Source organism: Mycteria americana, chromosome 10 (assembly GCF_035582795.1).
Source record: "Mycteria americana isolate JAX WOST 10 ecotype Jacksonville Zoo and Gardens chromosome 10, USCA_MyAme_1.0, whole genome shotgun sequence".
NCBI lineage: Eukaryota > Metazoa > Chordata > Aves > Ciconiiformes > Ciconiidae > Mycteria > Mycteria americana.
Window position 1 is genome coordinate 23,353,807 of NC_134374.1, and position 18,984 is coordinate 23,372,790.

The window sequence follows — 18,984 nt, forward strand, 5'->3', positions numbered from 1 at the left end:
TTTAAGGGTGTTTATGGTATCTCTGTGTTGAAAATCAAGATGTCAGATGGAGAGACGTTCTATTTTTGTTCAATTAATATCGGAGAGGATTACATCAAAGCAGTAAACTCCTCTTGTAGCAACAGATGCAGCAACCCTGAAGCCTATTTTCTCTCTTGTTACATTAGTGTTTAATTAAAGAAAACAACTAGTTGGAGGCAGTTACTTTCTGTGAAATGTAATGAAGATTTATTTTGTAAGTGACCTTCACTGTATTAGCTGAATCAGTAATCAGTAAAATTAATAGAATAATCAAATTATATACAAACTCATAAATCATCGCGAATATGCTGTCAAAAATTCAGCTTTTAATATGTCCTATTGTTTCACAGCTGTATTAAAAATTACAACTGCTGATTCCTGCCTTGATGGAAACTGAAATGGCATTTAAAGGCTGATGGAGGGCTACCAGGCCAAAAATTTTCACAACTGTTAATTTAGCTGTAATATGATTTGATGTCACCAGGGCAAAGTTGAAGTTGAGTACAGTGTTGTTGCTATCTTTCAGCAAAACTTGAATTATTGGTGTAGGCAGTCGCCAGTTAATTAGAGTAATATCAGTTTAAATGTCTGTCATTTAGGGTTAATGGTATCAAAGAGTTGCCTTGTACTTGAAGTGTACAGTCAAATCATCTTGAATAGCCTATTGTATGAAAGTAATGTTAGCGCAATGATTTTACTTTGTCATAAATTATTGGGATGCCATTTAGTTTAATATTTCAATTTCTGTATTTAAATAATTTTGGCAAGTTCCTAATCATGTCATTTTTCATGCTAGGCTGTTTTAATAGGTATTTTGGCTCTTTGTAATTGTTTAACACAACACAATCAAAATTCCTTTCCATTTTCATTTAAAAAGAGAAGTTTTCCGCTGGCCTACGATGAAAACAGGTCATGCCCTCCTCCACTGGATAGCAGGCTACTCTTGAAAATAAGTAATTCACATTTTTGCGCAGCCAAGCAGCAAAGTTCTTTCAAAGCATGCTAGAAAAATAAAGTGCATATATCAAAAAGCCCTTGACTGTGGTTGAAGTCAAAGGAAAAATATAATTTATAGTTTTTAACAAAGGAATCTTAGTTCTAGTTAGGTTAATAGTGCTATTCTTTTATACAACATATGAAATAAATTCATCTGAGTTGGTTTGAAAGATCCTAGTACATGCTTTGTCAGGCAAGAAGCCATTGATTGCAGCATTAGAGATAATAAGCCCGTAGCTCAAGGCTCTACAATAATTCTTCAGTGGATGTTTAACCTTTGTGTCATCTTCAACAATCTCCAGACAACCAAGGTTGGGATTCAACATGGTGTATGTTCTCCCTGCTTTTGCATGGGTAGAAGAGGTATTTCTAGGGAAGTGGATCTTCTGATTCAGCCAGTAGTAAGTGATACTGCTGACATTTCCTTAGACTGCTGTCTTTTGGAGTACAACCCAGAAGAGATGTGAGTTGGTAACACACTTCAGCCGTTTACCGTGCTGCGTCATTCATGCGGTTTAAAAGGTATTGCGGTACTAACTGTCTTTGCACTGTCTAATATGACTTTTGAATGCCAATATGGATTCAATTTTAGGAAGTCAGGTTTGCAAAATGAAAGTTTTCTTTTTTAAGTTCATTATCGATGAACAGATACCTAAAGCTCTTTAATTTAAAAACAAAACAAAAAACAACAACAAAAAAACCCCAAACCTGTTTGTAAACCAGGAAAATCCTGCTATCGTCCCAGAAATCTGGGAGAACGATGTTCGACCAAACCCGCCTGCCTTTCTCATATTGATGGTTTGCTTTGGCTGGTCTTAGAAATGTAGTCACACTAATCTGTTAAATTACAGTGTAAATTCTACCAAAAGATAAATAGAATTGCAAATTCTTACTTTAAATACAATACCTAGGAGGACTCAGTTAATGAAAGGGCAGGTGTAATTTCTAATTTTTATGCCCTCCCAGTTGCAGCTCTGTCCTTCCATCTGTGAGCTGGACATCAAATGGTTGGGTGAATAACAGGAACTCAGAAAACTTACAGTGTCCTTCTCCAGCGTGGTAAAATGGAACTGTGTGTCACTGTGTTGAATGTGCTACAAACTGTTTTAAGATTTACTTGTAAGAGGCTATTTACTTTTGAAAAATAGGGATCACAAGAAGAACACAGGTGTATTGAACTTGTAGGACAAAGGAAGGATTGTCAAATGGCACTTGATAGCATTTGACAGTTGTCTCTTGATAGAACGGTTCTCTCTGGGAAAACAATATGCAGTTTATGTCAATATGCAAAGTATTTGTCCGTTCTTTCTCTTCAGCATACATGAGAAGAGGTCAGCGATAGCTGATTGATCTGAACGAACCACTGGAGATTCTTAAATAAATAAATAAATAAATACATTAAAGGTTCCCAAGACGGATCAGACATTGCAAACAGTCCAAACCTGAATTGGATTGTAAGGGATCAGACATGCCTCCCCCATCTTTTTTCTTTACCTTTTTCCACGGAGTAATTTCTGTGCTGACTGGAAATTTTAAAGAGGACGATTATTTCTTTTTTAACATAGTTTGAAAAATATTTTTTTAAATGTTCTTACTGATTTACCTTTTGTCACACCAAGTTCTACAGAACTTCATCTTCTGCATTTTGTGTTATTGTTATAGTAAGAATGCCCCTGAAATAATGCATTGTAAACAAAAAACTGACTGACGTTTATCTTAGTTCACAGTTAATCATGAAGCTTTGTCCTTGAGAATCTCTAACATATATCCTGTTTCTGTAAGATCATGAATTTCTCTGCATTATAGTGCTCTCACAAAAAGTTTAAAGAGTTTTTTAAATACATAGTGAAAAGAATATTGGTTGTTTATACTTGCTTGACAGCATTTTGAAGAATGCGGGCTTATATTAGAATCTTTCAGGAGCTAGAATTAAAAAAAAGTTAAAACTAGTGATAGCACAGTCATTGCAATGTTAATGTGGGTCCAGTAAAAATTTTAGGCGTCACTTGCAGAAACTGAACTTTCATGTTTTGTGAATTTATGTACCTTGTGTCGCATCAAATCAACAGAAAAGTAATCCCCGGAGATTAAGCCTGGCTTTTGGCAGATACAGGAAGTTAGGATGCGGGGATTAACCTGGGATCATATTTATCACCAGACCAGCTGTACTTTTACTGTGCGGCTTTACGGGAGAGCAGTGTCAGACTTTGTGCGTAGGACAGATTCACCTGGTGAAGAGTTTTAGTCAGAGATATCTTCAAGGGGGTGACAAAAGAGCCTGGCTAGTGATGAAATTTTGCAGTGGGCTGACTTCACATGGAGTCCCTCATATGTAAATGTCATAATCTAGTTTCTTTAAATTCTGAGTCTCCTTAGAGTTTAGAAACAGATGAGTTGTGATATTGGCTTAATGTTTGGTTAGCATAATTTTCTTTCGTTTATGCATCGGGTTTTGTTTGTAAGTGGAAGACTGCTAGATAGCTTAGTATACTTCAGCTTTTGAAAAACTGACCTGTGAAGCTGGTTCCTTTTTTCATTTAGGAAATTTTTCTGTCATCAGTCCATCCACAGAATATCTTAAGTGACTATATCATAACATAGGCAGAACCCGGAGGAATCACTATTTGTAAGAGGTCATCTTTAGATTGTAAGGAGTCTTCATGCGGTTGGGGCACTTTGCAGTGCCCTCAAAATTTGAGCTGCTTGTAGTCAATGAAGTTCCCACAGTACATTTTGTAAGAGTAGAGAAATAACTTCTGATCACACTTAGAATTCTAGTAGGAGGTTGGTATGCTTATCATGTGTTCTTACATTTTTATGCTACACCATGTGCAACATAGCGTGGTCAGAATATCAGTAGATATTCTGTGCATCTTCAGTAAATAGGTGCTTTTCCATCCTGAATGACTGAAGATGGTCACAGAGAATGAGTGTTCAAGCTAAAGTTACACTTTAGAGGACTAAGATAAATGCTAATACAAAAAAAAAATTAACAACATACCCTTTACAAAAACTATATGACGTGTTTTATTTTGATTGGGTTTTTTTGATTGTCTGATTCAGAGATTAAGACGTGTCATTAAAAATGTACTACAGTGTGTACAGTACTTTGCCTTGCTTATGACACACATTCACATTGATTACAATTAGTCGTGCTAGGAGTAACCTTTATTTTTTCCTAATATGTTTCTAGGATGTGTGCTGTATTTGGTGGTATCTATTGTCTTCGCCATTCTGTGCGGTGCCTTGTAGTGGACAAAGAATCTGGACGGTAAGGGTAATATAAGTAACCTTCTGTTTATATACAAAATACAGATGAAAAATGTGTTAAGTCAATTTAAAAAAAAATGATTCTTCAAAGATCCTCCTTGGTATTAATAACACATCAACCTTGATTAAAAGTAATTTGTGTATAGGTCCTCCAGAACAGGGAAAGTGGGTCTAGAATATAGAAACTAAATTAATTTCCCTGTGATATTACTACAGCTCCTGATCACCCAAGCTTGGAAGACAAATCATTTCAGCTGCCGGGGGGCTGGTGATGAGTGATGTTAGTTTTCCTTGTGGCCTTACCTACTCTAATTGATTTTCATCAGATGACAACAAAGCCCTCTGTTATTGCATTTTTAAAAATGGAGCTCACCTAAAGACTCATCAGATTAATCTTTGCTGATAATGCATGTCACTCCAAGAGAAAAGACTTTAATGAGTTTTTAGGTAGATTGTTGTCATAAACTATGCTGCCCTCTTATCCTAGGATAAATTCTTTTACAACAATATCGGGCCTGTAGGCGGCTTTAAAGTTGAGCTAAGAAAAATCAACCCATAGTTTTTTCCATAGTGGCATTTTTCACACCTCTCTAAGTTGTCATGGTTTCTGTTATATACATTCTATCAGATATTAGTCTAACTGCAGACTTTGGCTCTCTCAAGAGTCTGTTTTCAGCTTAGTTTCTGTAATTGACAAGTTGAAACTGTTCTGTAGAAAATTTTGAAAATTAACCTAGAAAATACGTAGTAACATTTTATTAGGAAAATTAGTAGCTAAATCATTAACTACAAACACTAATGGTGTAATGTGTTTACTTTCCAGTTGCACTGCACATTTGATTCTCTGAGCATGCTACTTGTAGCTAGATTTGTCACGACATGGTCAAGTAGCATCTGTTTTTCCTGAAATTCCATAAACACCAGATTTTATCTTTCTGCCACTTCCTTAAGGTTCTGAAGTTCATTGCATAGTTTTAGACTTTGAGATGCAAATGTGATAGTATTTCATCATGCGTGTTGTTGTCTTAAGTGCCTGATTCATATGCAAATGAAATTATGCCCCTTTCATAAACTCTGTAGTGTTTTTTTAACAGTAATATCTGAACTTTTACTGTAGGGAGCTTTATTTTCCCATAATGTTTAAATAGTTAACTTGCTCTTTCAGAGGGATGAAGCTCCTACTTGTTAGCAACTTCCAAACACCGCTCTATGGAGATCTTAACTGGTCAGTGGTGCTGGTTGTCCCAGTTTCCAGCTTCTTTTGCACATTCTGAAGACCTTTGAAATTAACGGTTTCTTTGTTAAGGTTATAAGTATTCTAAAAAAGGTGGAGTGCTGCTTTTCCTTTAACCTGCTTCTATGTTTTGGATCTAATAAGTTCCTCAGGGTTCCAGATAGGTTTCAAGTGTCTTTTTTAGGCTGTTAGGCTGCTTTAGTGGTTCAGTTATACCATTTTCAGTTAAAACTAAAGGATAGATTTTTGAGGTGCAGAATTACTGAAATATTTTTACCAGACTTTCATTATTTCAAAAACATTGGGTTTTAATAATACCATTATCTGATGCTGAATATGAAGCAGCACGACACATCCAGCTTCCTAAGTCTAGTCACCTGCCTCTTCCTTGGAGCTGCCTGCCTGCTTCTCTTGCTTCTTTTTAGGTCTCCTGTAGTTTCAAAGCAGCTATTTTACCAAGTAGCATTTCTACATCAAAATAAAAATAAACAAAAAAAAAATGTATAGAAGGGAAGTGTCAGACAGACATGATGAAAATAATGCAGCCTAGGTCAAAATATGTTTTTTAAGAAAGTATTTTCAGCAATTAAAATGATCCTATAATGTTCTCTTTTTTTTCTTTTTTCCCTAAAAAATTTAAAAAGTTTCAAACATCCTCTTCACCATAGCAAAAATGTCACTCAGAAAGCTGAGTTTCTGACCCAGGTAGATGTTTTTACTCAGTTATATTATTTTCTCTTGGTTTTCTTTTCTCTCACCTGAATGCAATACTGCTTTTACTTGCTAAGTCTTTTCCTTAGAGTGTTACTTAGCAAGCTATCCAGTTTGTTGCTAAGATCATCACTATTTCCTTTCCCTTCTTTTTCCGTCTTAATGTTATCTCTTGCCTTACTGTGTGTTCCCTTCCTGCACCAGCTCTAATTTCCTCTTGACTTTGGGCTTCAGTGTTTTGCCTAATAAAAATCAGCTATCAAATTGTTAATGAGGGTATTTATGAGTTACTGAGCTTTTGAGTCAACAGGCCATTAATAGTAATTGGTAATAGACAAACTCATATCTCGTTGTCACTACCGCTGCCTCTGTAGTTTCAGAGGCAGCTTACCTTGGTTACAAATTGGTTACACTCACAACAGTAGAAATTTAATCAAATTGTGCAGTATTCATTACTATTTTATAAGCAGCTTCCGTAGGCTTCCAGACTTCATCAAGATCTTAGTGCTGTTACTTTTTCACTATTTTTAATATTCTTGCTTTAGTACATGTAAGGAAAATTTATACGTAGTAGCTACAGCCTTGATTTTCTTCTCAAACTTTTTGTTGACAGTTAGGAGTTTAATTTGAAGTCCCTAAATATCACCAAAGTTTATTCCAACTCCTTTCTAGACATGGCTAACATTCTGTCCAGCCCAAGAAAAATAAGAACCCATTCTATATCTAGTTGAATTGCCTTTTCACTTTTTTACTACCCATAACTGTATATACAGAGAACAATAGATTTCATCCCCAACTATACAATTACTTTTATCATGTTACTATAGCCCTTTTTATAGTTTATGAAAATAAGATCCAGGGAAGACAGTGTGAAACTTTTAGACATACCTATTTTAAGGTTTTGGTAATCCACTTGGAAATCTAATTTTTTAACGTATTGTATCAGGTTAGATCTGCTGTTTTAATACGTATGCAGAACATCCTGCGTTCTTGATAGAACTCTGATGCTCTGGTGGAAATTAAAAAACACATCATATTCCTTAGGTTGAGGAAAAAGCACATTGAGTGTATGCATGATAACTATTTTTCTTTTTGTTGTTTATTTTCTCCATGTTTATTGTAGGTCACTTTTTGGGTACATATAAAATTTAAAGTATTTTAAATTACATGGATTGCATTAATAATAATGGTAGGCATTTTATGTTGATCACACTTTACATATGTTTCCAATTACATAATTCTGTCTCAAAAATGGAAAAGATATGATAAATGGAAATTTATACATCTGTAATAAAAAGATATAGCAAACACATAGTAATTTACATATCTTTCTTGAAATATTGCATACTGGCTTTGTCAGTGCTGGTAAGTCCATTTCAAGGATGTCGCCCTTAGTCCATTAGTTTGGATAATGAGCCCTATAAAGTACATTTATAACTCGTGGCACTGCAAGGAGATGGATTCTAATTTTCATCCTTTTATCTAGACACATTGAAAGAAGGTCAATGGAGGGTTCTGTATGATTCATTGTTCCAACACATATCAGATGACAGAGACCTGATAATGTCAGTGCATAAGTGTTTTCCATGTTTGGAAGCAGTACTTGAAAGAAATTTTCTCAGCATCATCCTTTGAAGTAAAGTGGAGATTGAAATTAAAAGCACTATCTCTTTTTCTGTTTAAAATCTTATCAAACATATGACCTGATAGCTATTCCTGAACAAAGGAGAGGAAACAACACTTAGCAGGAAAATAGAAAGTGTGCAGTTGCTTTTGCTGGCTTTGAGTGATGCAACATGACATTTAATCAACCTTTCCCCTTCTATAATGTTTAGGGGGGTGGCAGGGGAAATTGTTTCATAAACAATAAGAAAGGTTATAATTAGAAATGAACTGTAGCAGCTCGACTTCCTTGTTTATTTGCAGTATTCAAATGAGTGCTTGAGACTGAAATCAGTTAGGTTAACATTAAGAAAAAACTTCTTAAAGTTGCAAGTGAAACACATGTTGAATAGAATGTGATTGAAACTGTGACGAATACGACATGTTTAAAGTTAAGCAATGCATGTACCGTTAGACTATTCTTTTAATTATGGTTCTCGCGTTGTCTGTTGAATTTGAATATAGGTATATATGTAGTATCCAGATTCCTATGAAATCAGCATTAGAAGTTAGTGTTACAAAAACGTGCTTAATTGTCACTAAGCTCCTACATTTCAAAATAAGTGTTGTGTGCACCCTTCATCAAGTCTCATTTCAGACTACAGAAGCAACTGGTTTACTAAAGCTAGTGGCAGCTGATTGCTATTAATTATTTAGGTTTGGTTTTCATCTTCTCTAGTTTTATAGATCATTTTGATCACAGAAGCTAATGAATAACTTGAAGTTGCAGAAATGCTGTTTATTCATAAGGTATAACTTGCATGTCAGATATTTACTGATACAGGAATAATGTTGCGCTATGATAAACCACATTTAAATCTGTGAGGCATCTCTGTTAGGCAACCTTTTGTTTCTTTTGATGTTTTCAAGTACGCGCATGTGGCTTGTGTGCGTAAATGTGTGTGAGAGAATTTACTGGTTTGAATCCTGTATATTAAATCAACTGAAACATTGAGATGCTGATTCAGAAGAATTTAATTAAAAAAAAATACGGTAACTTTCATACACCAAGCAAAAGTTAAGTAAAGCTAATTGTCTTTATTTATTTGTACAGTAAATGTTCTGATATTGTAGAAAACCTTAAAATCTTGCTTTAGAAGTCAGTATTGAGTCTTAAAGATCCTTAGGATGTGGAAATAAGCTATAAGGAAAGAAATCGTAGTGCACATATTTTGCTTGCACTTTAGATAGGAAAAGCATTCATTAAGATAGGTGCTCTTTAAACATGTAGGGGTTTGTAAAAATGTTTGCAACGTCTCCGTTTGAGGAAAATATGTACAGTTAAATAGGACACAGATCATGGCATATGGGAATCAGCAGTAGAGGTTGTTTTTAGTTAGTGTCTGTATGCAGCCTCCTTTTTATTTGTCTCATATATATGATTTGGTTTCATATATGTCATGTATAAGTCTGAAGTTTGTTCTTTTGTGGATATTTTTCCCCATTAAAATCTGAAATTTGTATTCTGTTCTCATTTAAGCTCTCTGAATTGCTTCTTTCCTGTGGTTTGCATTTCTGTCCCATTTATAAGAGTGTTAGTCTGTTGTTACACTTGACTCTTGAAAATTTTTGTAGCAGTGTCTCAACTTTTAATTATTCTCCTTTTGTTTTGACCTGCTTGCATTCAGAAAGATGGGGGGGGTGTGTCTTGGGGCTTTGTTTGTTTGTTTGTTTGGGGTTTTTTACTTTTTCAACTATTGCCTGAGGCAAACGAATACATGTTTGTGTTAGAATTTGTATATATTCAAAGACAAACAGGATCTATCAAGAACATTTGTGTTGCTCTTAAAGCAATGTGACTTAGTTAATCCTTATGTGTGTAACTTATAGATAAATGGTATATTTAGTCACAAATATAGAAGCTCATAAAACTTCTATTGGAACGGTCTGATGCACACATTTCGCAGGGATTTTTCCTTACGTCTCTTAAGTTAATTTGTCATTTAATTTGTCCAATGTTATTGTCAAAATATACTTCTCTTTGGTAAAGGTTGCTGACTGGGGAAAAATAACACTGCAATAGGGTAGCACCTACAAAACAATTGATGGTATTACTTTTCCATGTGTCATGAGGTAAGAAACGTATGCCATTTTAATGTACAATCAAATGCCAGGGTTATTAGCTTATATTTAGTTTTCCTTATAAAGTGACCAATTTATTAATGTTCTGATATCATCATCTATAATGGCATTGCGTGTAAAAATTGTATACACCAGGTAGAATGTATAACTCTAGAATTTAGTTATCAATTTCAGTTGAGTTGTTTCAGGGGTTCACATGTTAAAGAAATGCGTAGCTAACTTATTTGAAAGATATAAACGGTGTGCTATATAACTGAATTTTGAAAACTTCCACATGATTTTGTTACCTTATATCCAAATTTTTTATTTTGGTTTGATTTTTTTTAACAGATGCAAAGCTATTGTGGATCATTTTGGACAAAGAATAAGCGCTAACTATTTTATCGTGGAAGATAGTTACCTTTCGGAGAGCGTATGCACAAATGTGTGTTACAGGTATGTAGTAAAACAGTAAACATATTAAATTTCTTTAAATAATAGTGTATAAAGTACTCTGCAAGTTAAACATAAGAGATCATTGTCTCCTGCTTTATATTTGCAGTACAGCTTAGTTCTGTGCATAGTTTTTCTCTTCTATATACTTGAGGGCATACTGTATACTTTCTATGTTTAGATTTTCTAAAATTGTCCTCTAAATCATATTCCCCTTTTCCTTATAAAAAAGTCCAATAGCTCTAAGTGCATTAGGGACTTCATATTTGTTAAAAAGCGTTTGGAAGGTGGAGGTGCCTGTTGCTGTTTTCGCTTTAAATTTGTTCAGGTTTAGAGAAGTATTAGAAGTCATTGTTTTATCTGATTTTTGTTGTTCTTGCCAAAAGCATTGGACATATACTGCCTTTGTCTTCAAAATACTGCAGATGAGATATTAGCCAAGATGTAGTAGTAGGTGCAGTGCAGAAATAATCATAGGCAATGGAGGATTAAAAACTTCAATGCATGAACTCCACTCTAGTGGATTTCCCCTTAATCCAAAGCGTTTTATGTTGTTTGGAACATAAAAAGTCCTGTAACATGCTGCTACTAAACTTGATCTAATAAGCAAAATAATTTTTTAAAAACCAGTAGGATAGTCAAGCTGTTTTATATAATGGCACTGGCTCATTTATTCATCATCTATTTTTGTCATTGAAAATACTTCATTCATGTTCCAGATGTGGTCCTACTTCAGCAACAGGCAAAATATCCCACTGCCAATCATATTGATAAAGATGATATGTTTAAATAGCCTTCCCACAGTGTTATGTTTAGATTGGTATTGCCAAAACTATGAATCCAAATTGCTATTTTTTATGTTTTTGTGAAATGCTATAATTGTTTTATTTAATTGTAGGCAGATCTCCAGAGCAGTGCTTATTACAGATCAGTCTGTACTAAACACAGATTCAGAGCAGCAGGTATATATCAATTTTGTATCACTTATCTCTTTATGAATTGTATGTATTAATACTTAGCTGTTGGTAGGAATTAATTCATGCTTTTGTTTCTGCTTGAATCCAGCTTTTTAGTCAGCTCTCTCTACTGATAATTGTTTAATTCGTTGATCTTTATAAAACTATTAGGAATTTTATTTTAGTTTAGTTTAGTTCAATGACTTCGGTTTCCCTGTTTGGTTAGCACTATATCAATTAACAGAGTTTCTAAGCTGCTGTCTTTAAGGTAGTTCTTTTTGCTTGCTTTTTAATAAACTGTTACCCTTAGTATTCTGTTAACTGTTAGTTATTTATCTTGTCTAAACTTTGTTCAAAGTTCTTTTGTTGTGGGTTGTTGTTTTGTGGGGTTTTTTTGTGTTTTTTTTTGTTGTTTTTTTTTTGTTTTGTTTTGTTTTTTAACATTCACTTTTACTGTTTGAAGTTCTTATGGTACACTTTCGGATCCTTTAAATGCTTCTGCTTTGTCCGTCTTTGCAGACCTTAATTTTAAAGGATATTAATCTGGCTTAAGTGTTTCTTCTGTACGCTTCCTGTGTTCTTACAGGTTAAGTAGGATCTACAAAATAAGAACATATATGACAGAGAAGTCTGTTCTTCCTAAGTCTTGTTACTACCAGTCCTGCATAAAAGTACTCCAGTCATTCTCACCTAACAGTGCTCTGCCCAGCGTTCAAAAATGATTTTGCAGTATCATGCCAACAGAGCTTCTAAACCGTCATCCTTTTGGAAAGGCCTGTGATATGAGTTTTTTTTTCTGTTGCGCTGCTGCAGACGTTCCTAACAAAGGTGGCCTTACTGACTTTGGTAGAAATTCATAAATGCTCAAATTCTTTAGGATTGATTGCACAAATTGTTACTAATAAACCAGAAAACAAAATTGTGTAAATGTCTGCAGTTATTTTTCACCTTTACTCATAATTGTGTGGGTTGCTTCATCCTCCATGTTACTCTGCTTTAACGTAAGTTGTTCCTTCTGCTTGATAGGTTTCTATTTTGACAGTGCCTCCAGTGGATCTAGGGAAACCAGCAGTTTGCGTCATTGAGTTGTGTTCTTCAACCATGACATGCATGAAGGACACTTGTAAGTACAGGGTATATGTAATCTTAACTATATTTTTCCTTTTGACTCTATCAACTCTGAAAATTTAAAATACATCTGGTGCACAATGACCAGACTATTATCTGAAAAAACAGTGTGTACTGGGTTACTGTTATCAGCAGACGAGAGAAATAGTCCATTGTCTTCATTCTATAGCAGCTGTGTGCTGTTTCATATGGCTTAGGAATCATACTACAAGATTCTTGTTGCATTCAATTTTATTTCAATTTACATGTCATAATTTAAAATCTTAAATTTAAATCTAAATTTATCTTATAAATCTTAAATTTAAAATCTTATTGTGATTTTCACAGTAATAAAGTATATTATTCTTTATTTCCAAACAGATCAAACATCAAATGTTCCTTTTACCACTTCTGTGGCTAATAAGCTTGATAGCTGTAGTGTTATTAGTACAGGGACAATATTCTGTTTACTGTACAGTAATTATAAAATAATTTTTTAAAGCACCAACAAAGAGCTTTTTGTTATGACTGCTGTATTTTTTTTTAATTAAAAAATGTATTAGAATTCCACATTTTGTTTGTTACACAAGATTTTTAAGATGAAAATAGACTTATTTTCACTTACACAATAATAAATTTTTCCTTCAGTAGATTAAAAAAATATTCTAAAGCACGTGAATCTTACTGGTAGTTTGTCGTTAGTTTGCCTTTTGAAATTGGACTACCTTAGCTGAAGTATTAAATTGAAGTACCTGAAGTACACTATATTTGGGAGCTTTTTATCTTCTGAAAGTTTTGGTGGAGGTGGGATTATGTCCCATTATGAGATTTGGAAGGAAGGAGTGCATCATGATGTATTTGAGGTAAAGTTATAAAAATTCTTTTAAGAACTTTGTTATTGTTGTCTACTGCATTAGATTCTTTAATTCTAAAAATATCTGAGGGATCACCCTTCTAGAAGGGGCATCCCAGTATTTCCATGAACAGTTTTCTATGTACAGAGCTTTATGACTCTGTTGTTGGTATTTTATGTGAATTTGAAATAGATGAGCAACAAAATGTTCTTATTTGGTATTTATTTTTCTTTCCAAATTCTTTTTCCGAATTCTGTTAAATAGATTACCAGTTTGGGACACTATGGAAGATAAATAGAATTAGATGTTACCTGACCTAACACTTTTTAACAAAATATAAGTAACTGTAATAATAACCAATTTATTTTAGTTACCTGGCCTTGAACTCAGTTCTTTGCATGTGAAGGAAGAGCGAACTAAATGATTAAGTCATTCAAAGTTATATTTTCTACTTAAATAATAATAAAGATAAACCTGTAATTAAGAACTTAGTGCTATAAAGCATATTGTTAGTATTTATCCTTTAAATAGCTGATTTACTTTATTTAAGGGTTCACAAAATATATATAGCAGGAAGTGAAACTAAAGAAGGATTGATGTTCAAGTAGATATAAATTATTAGTTTCATGAGAATTTCTGTGGTGCTGAAAAATTAAGGTTTCTGTTATTTACTTTTCTCCATAAATTCTTTTCATTTCAGAAGAGAAGGTAGTACATTCCTTAATGAAATTTGTCTTCATATATTGAAATAATATAGTTGTATCTTAGATATAGCTGAGTTCTAGTTATGGGACATATTTCATAATTTTTTAAAAAACTTTTACATCATTATCTGTAAATGGGTTTTAACCTGACTGATTTCTCCTTCAAACAATTATTTAAGATAAGTATACAAATACATCTACTCTTTGATCACACTGCATAAATGACAGGCACATCATCTGTATTGCCAGTTGAGTGGAACCAAACTCCTTCACTTGCCCTAAAAATTGAGACTGTAATGATGAAATCATGAACTAAACTCATCGTTCTTCTTGCTAGAAGAATTACTTGAAGACAAATGTTGGCAACCACTGTAACTAATGCAGTTATACCTGAGTAAATCAAATATAATCAAAATATATACTGATGACTGTGACTCATAGCCATAACCTTAAAGATAATAAAAAAGATTTTATAGAAAGTAAATGATGTGAACTTTAGTGATTTATAGTTGGGGTTTTTTGAGGAAAGAATAGATTGTATTACAATGTTTGGGGTTGTAAACATTTAGTTAGGGTTACAGCGGGGCTTTCATTATCATCACCTGTTTTCTTTTACTTTTTTTAGTACGTATGCCTTTTAGACAGAAGGCTTGGTTCTGGTTAAATAAAAAATGAATATTAATGTTTGAATATAATCTCTGTGTGTTGCAATCTGAAAGAAGAGGAGCATGAAGGGTTAAATGTCTGGTTCTCCTGGAGTCAGTGTCAAACTTTCTGTGGCACAACTGTAGCCAGGAAATCATTCAAGATATGTGTGATGTACTTGTAAATAATGACACAAATGTAGCCAGACTTCAGAGTGAAAAGAGAAAAATGTCATATGGATTTAAAATAACGCCATAGCTATACCTTGCTATTACATTGATCAGAAATGTAGAGTAATGAAGAAAAAATGAATCCATTTAAATTTTGTACAAAGATATGTTAAAATTCTTCATGATTCTCTGACAGATACTTCTCTGCTGAGAAGCTTCCAGACAACTGTTCAGTAGCAAATGAGTCCAGTAAGGTGGTTTTATAAAAAGCTTTAAGATGAGGCTTTTAAATATCTGAATGAATGGATGTAAAATCAGGTGGGATAAAGCAGCAGAGTAGCTGGTTCTGTATCTGAATAGAGACCAAAGGAACAGAGAAGAGGTCAAGAGCTGCATCAAGTGATTATCTTTTCTAAGGAGCCAGCAACTTCACTAGTTTGCAAAACAGAACAGATAAAGGAATAGTATGTTCCGTGAGGAATCTGTTTAGCAACTTTATTTTTGTGAAAACAAGTACAGTAGCAAGAAATCTAAATATCAAATCTGCATTACTGAAGCAAAACTGTGAATTTTCACAAATACATTGGATTTAGTGACATTGATTTGCCCATGCTGTAAGGTGAATTTTGATTAATTATACAGTTCCACAAATGTGTCCTTGTGGTCCAAAATCTTTTCATGTCATCTTTTTCCAATATGGGTTTGCTGTACTCTGTGATTTGTTTCGGATGCGTACAGGGCATCTCTTGAAATCAAGTACTTCAAATCAGTTTTGCAAATTATCAGAAATCCTTACTGGCCCACCTGACCTAATTTCACCCTTACGCAAACAGAAAACTCTTGTTTCTCCCATCCTGTAAGAAGGTGGATGAATAAAATGTTGTAGAGGTTTTCTGTTATGTTGTACCAAGGGATTGCATGTGTCATAACTTACATCGCAGAACAGTTCTCTGATGTTCAGCAGTGCTTATGTTTAAATTCTGTCTAGTTTGTCAAAACATGACAGGGTTCCTAGTGTTCTTCATTCTCTGTGTGGCTGGAGAGAAATAGTTAACTGCCAGCCCACTTGAGCTGTAACTTAGAACATGCATCTATTTGCTTCCTCTCATTTACTATTTAGTACAGTAACAGAAATGGAAGTCTTGCTCAAACTTTTTACTTCAGTGGAGAAAGATAGCTCCTACTTACTCCTGTACAGCCAGAAATTAAACTGTGAGTAGCCAGATTTCCAAATTCCTACTCAGTCCCGATTTAGCTCTTAAAGGAGAGTGTGGATGAAAGTAGTGATATTTGTGGGTTCAGTATGTTGTTGAACTGTCAACACCGATAAGAATGTTCTTGGGGTTTCTAGAGGTCATTAATGGCAAATACAATGTGTTATCCAGATTCTTGCTGCTGCTTTTCCTGGTATCGATAGGTACCTTTTCATAGAATGACCTTATCTCTGTCTGCACTGCTGATGTTAAATTATACTTCCGTCTTACCAACATATATGGAAGAGAGAGATAATTATGAGATGTATTAAGAAAATTTTTCTGTGTGGTGTATATACACTGTATTTCCATAATACAGTACTTCTCTGGGTTAAAGGAAGTGATTTATATGAAGAGCGGTGATTTTTAAAAGCCTGCTGTGCCTTTTCAAAATTGTAAATGATATTTATATATCTGTGTATTGGTGATTGTAATTAGTTTGTGTTCTCTCTTAACAGATTTAGTCCATTTAACCTGTCCATCAACTAAAACTGCTAGGGAAGATTTAGAGCCTGTTGTACAGAAGTTATTCAATCTAAATACAGAAAAAGGTAAAAATAAACAAACAAAGTATTAAGAGATTATTTTGCAAAAATATAACTTACCCTTGTAACTAAAGTATCTGTTACTGAATATCTGAATCTGTCATCAGAGTCAACATATGGTGAGCTGCTATTTAGATATCAGCATCTCAAAGTAAAAAGAATCTGTTTTGAGACTGAGATTGATTAGACAGATGTCAGGTTTTTTGTATTTCATGATCTAATGTTCCAAGTCTTCTTCAGTTGTGGTTTAACTTCAGTATACAAGGACCATGGCTATAAGTGTTTAGGACCTTTTTAATTTTTCACACTTTCTTTTTCATGGAAACATATTTGCTTCTCAGCATGTCTTTCAAAGGTGCAGCAGTGAAATGAAATATTTGTGAATCTGGTTTTTTACACTATCCTGTTTTTAGTGATTTCTAGGTATCCCTAACAAAAGTTACCAAAACCCCAAAAGTTAGTGATCTGCTTCTCTCCTCCAGCTGCCAGGTGTGTTCAGTGGTATAAGCTTCTTAGTTTTCTTCCACCTTCTCTTATTTTAAGACCGTTGCTCATCCTTTTGTTGTCTTCTTCAAGTGCTTCCTTGTTTGCTGTTTTTAGGTGAAATTCTCTGCCTTCTGCTTTAAGCAGAGGAAGCATCAAGTTGTTACACACTACAGTGTTATCAGGAAGATAGATTTCCAGTAATTTCCAATAATGAACTGTTTGGCCCTAAATTCAAGGAAGCCTTGCCAGCTACTTTCATGAACTTTGACCTTGAGATGGACAATTTCACAGTCCCAGGGGAAAGTAGCTGTTGACAGAGCAGTTGTTGCCTAGAAATAAATTGTCCCCGAGATACTTTGAGCTAATTTAATCCTGAGATCTTGAATGTAATCATATTTTTGGTAGATGCTCATAGAATAGGTAGTGTGCATGTAGAAGATGTTGCTGTCTTCTAACCCTGGCAAAGCATTTTTAAATACAGCGTGCTCATACTTAAACACAGTAAATCATAGTTCTTCTATGAGAAAGCAATACTTAGCTGTCAATGGAAGAGTTTATGTTCATATATACACCAGTTAGTAAGATGTGGAAGTATTTTATAATATTTATAATTGGTTTGCTTATAATATTTGCTGTTACGCTCCATTCATGGAGCATAACACGAATTCAGGTAGAATTTGCTCCTGTTAAAAAAAAATAAATGCAGTCTATTATGTGGCCGGTCTTTCTTTTTCCTCTCAGGGCTCTGTAACCAAGAATAGTGTTTCATGAAGGGTTGAGTTCACCTTTTCACAAGCTTGTTTTTCTATGTTCTTTTCTATTTTTACATTTTTTTCCTCTACCTTTTAATGAAAAATCAAATATCTTACTGTTTTTGTTAGACAACAAAGTGCTTTTAATAGGAAGTAAAGTGTTAAATAATATGCATTTTCTTTCTTTTTTGCTTACAGGAAAGGCATCTTTTATGTCCCAAAGATGTAAATTTTTTACTAGGTTTGTAGTACAAGAGCCTTTACAAAACAAATACATAGAATACAACTAGGGGTTGTAAATAGAAAACTTTATTAGATTGGAGAGCTGCAAACACTTTTCATGTTGATATTTGTTAATTTAAAGCCCACTAATTTCCAACTTTTAATATTTAACATATATCTTAAATTTTGAAGACAGTGCCATGTGTTTCAAAGACTCAATTGGTGAAGAAAAGATTAACTTGCAGTTTAGTGTCGTCTAATCATTTGGGGGGGGTTAGCATTAATCTTAATGTCTCAAGTGATCCAGTTTTGAAATGATATATTGTTTAGAACCTGACTGAAATTCTTCTGTAGAAACTCTGTGATCATAGGGGTCCTCAGGTGCACTGAGGCACTGAAAAGCTAGTTTTCACTGACACACAGGCCTTTTTATCATCAGGATGAGGTAGTGGTCGTATTTTAATTAAAATGTCAGAACAAATACTGTTGGAGTTATTGAAAATGAATCACCAGATAAAGTGAGCACTGGGCCATGGCAGGTCAAAGAGGCAAAGTCACCTGGAGAAGAGGACTCCATTCATTTTCCTGCCTAAATGAGGAAGAAGTAACTTTTATGAGCAATGTGAACTTTTAAATATATTAAAGAGCATCTTGCCCTGTATTAAGGCTCAGACTTTCACAGGCTGATGAATTTAATTTATATTTCAAACTGTTCAGTATGGTTAGCACCTATTTTTTTTTTAAATATTTGACAGTTATAAAAAGACACTGAAGGAATAGCATAGATTTATCTCTTTTTTTCTAATTCAACTGCTTTAAAATACTGTTTTGAATGCCGTTGTTATCTAGAAGTTTCTTCCTTGGAAAGAAGTAAATCTCACA

The 18,984-nt window shown here is 34.0% G+C and overlaps 1 protein-coding gene across 3 annotated transcripts in view; it reads left to right on the plus strand.

The window, feature by feature from the left end:
- The window catches only part of CHM (CHM Rab escort protein), a 99,813-nt gene that overhangs the window by 45,142 nt on the left and 35,687 nt on the right, over positions 1-18,984 (plus strand). For all 3 annotated transcript variants that reach the window (XR_012777265.1, XM_075512878.1, XM_075512877.1), the window contains exons 9-13: positions 4,211-4,288; positions 10,307-10,411; positions 11,307-11,370; positions 12,391-12,487; positions 16,556-16,648. Coding sequence is in view for 2 of the 3 variants with exons in the window: in XM_075512878.1 (XP_075368993.1) it covers positions 4,211-4,288; positions 10,307-10,411; positions 11,307-11,370; positions 12,391-12,487; positions 16,556-16,648 (437 nt within the window). In the remaining variant the exon portion in view is untranslated. The remainder of the gene's footprint in view (positions 1-4,210; positions 4,289-10,306; positions 10,412-11,306; positions 11,371-12,390; positions 12,488-16,555; positions 16,649-18,984) is intronic.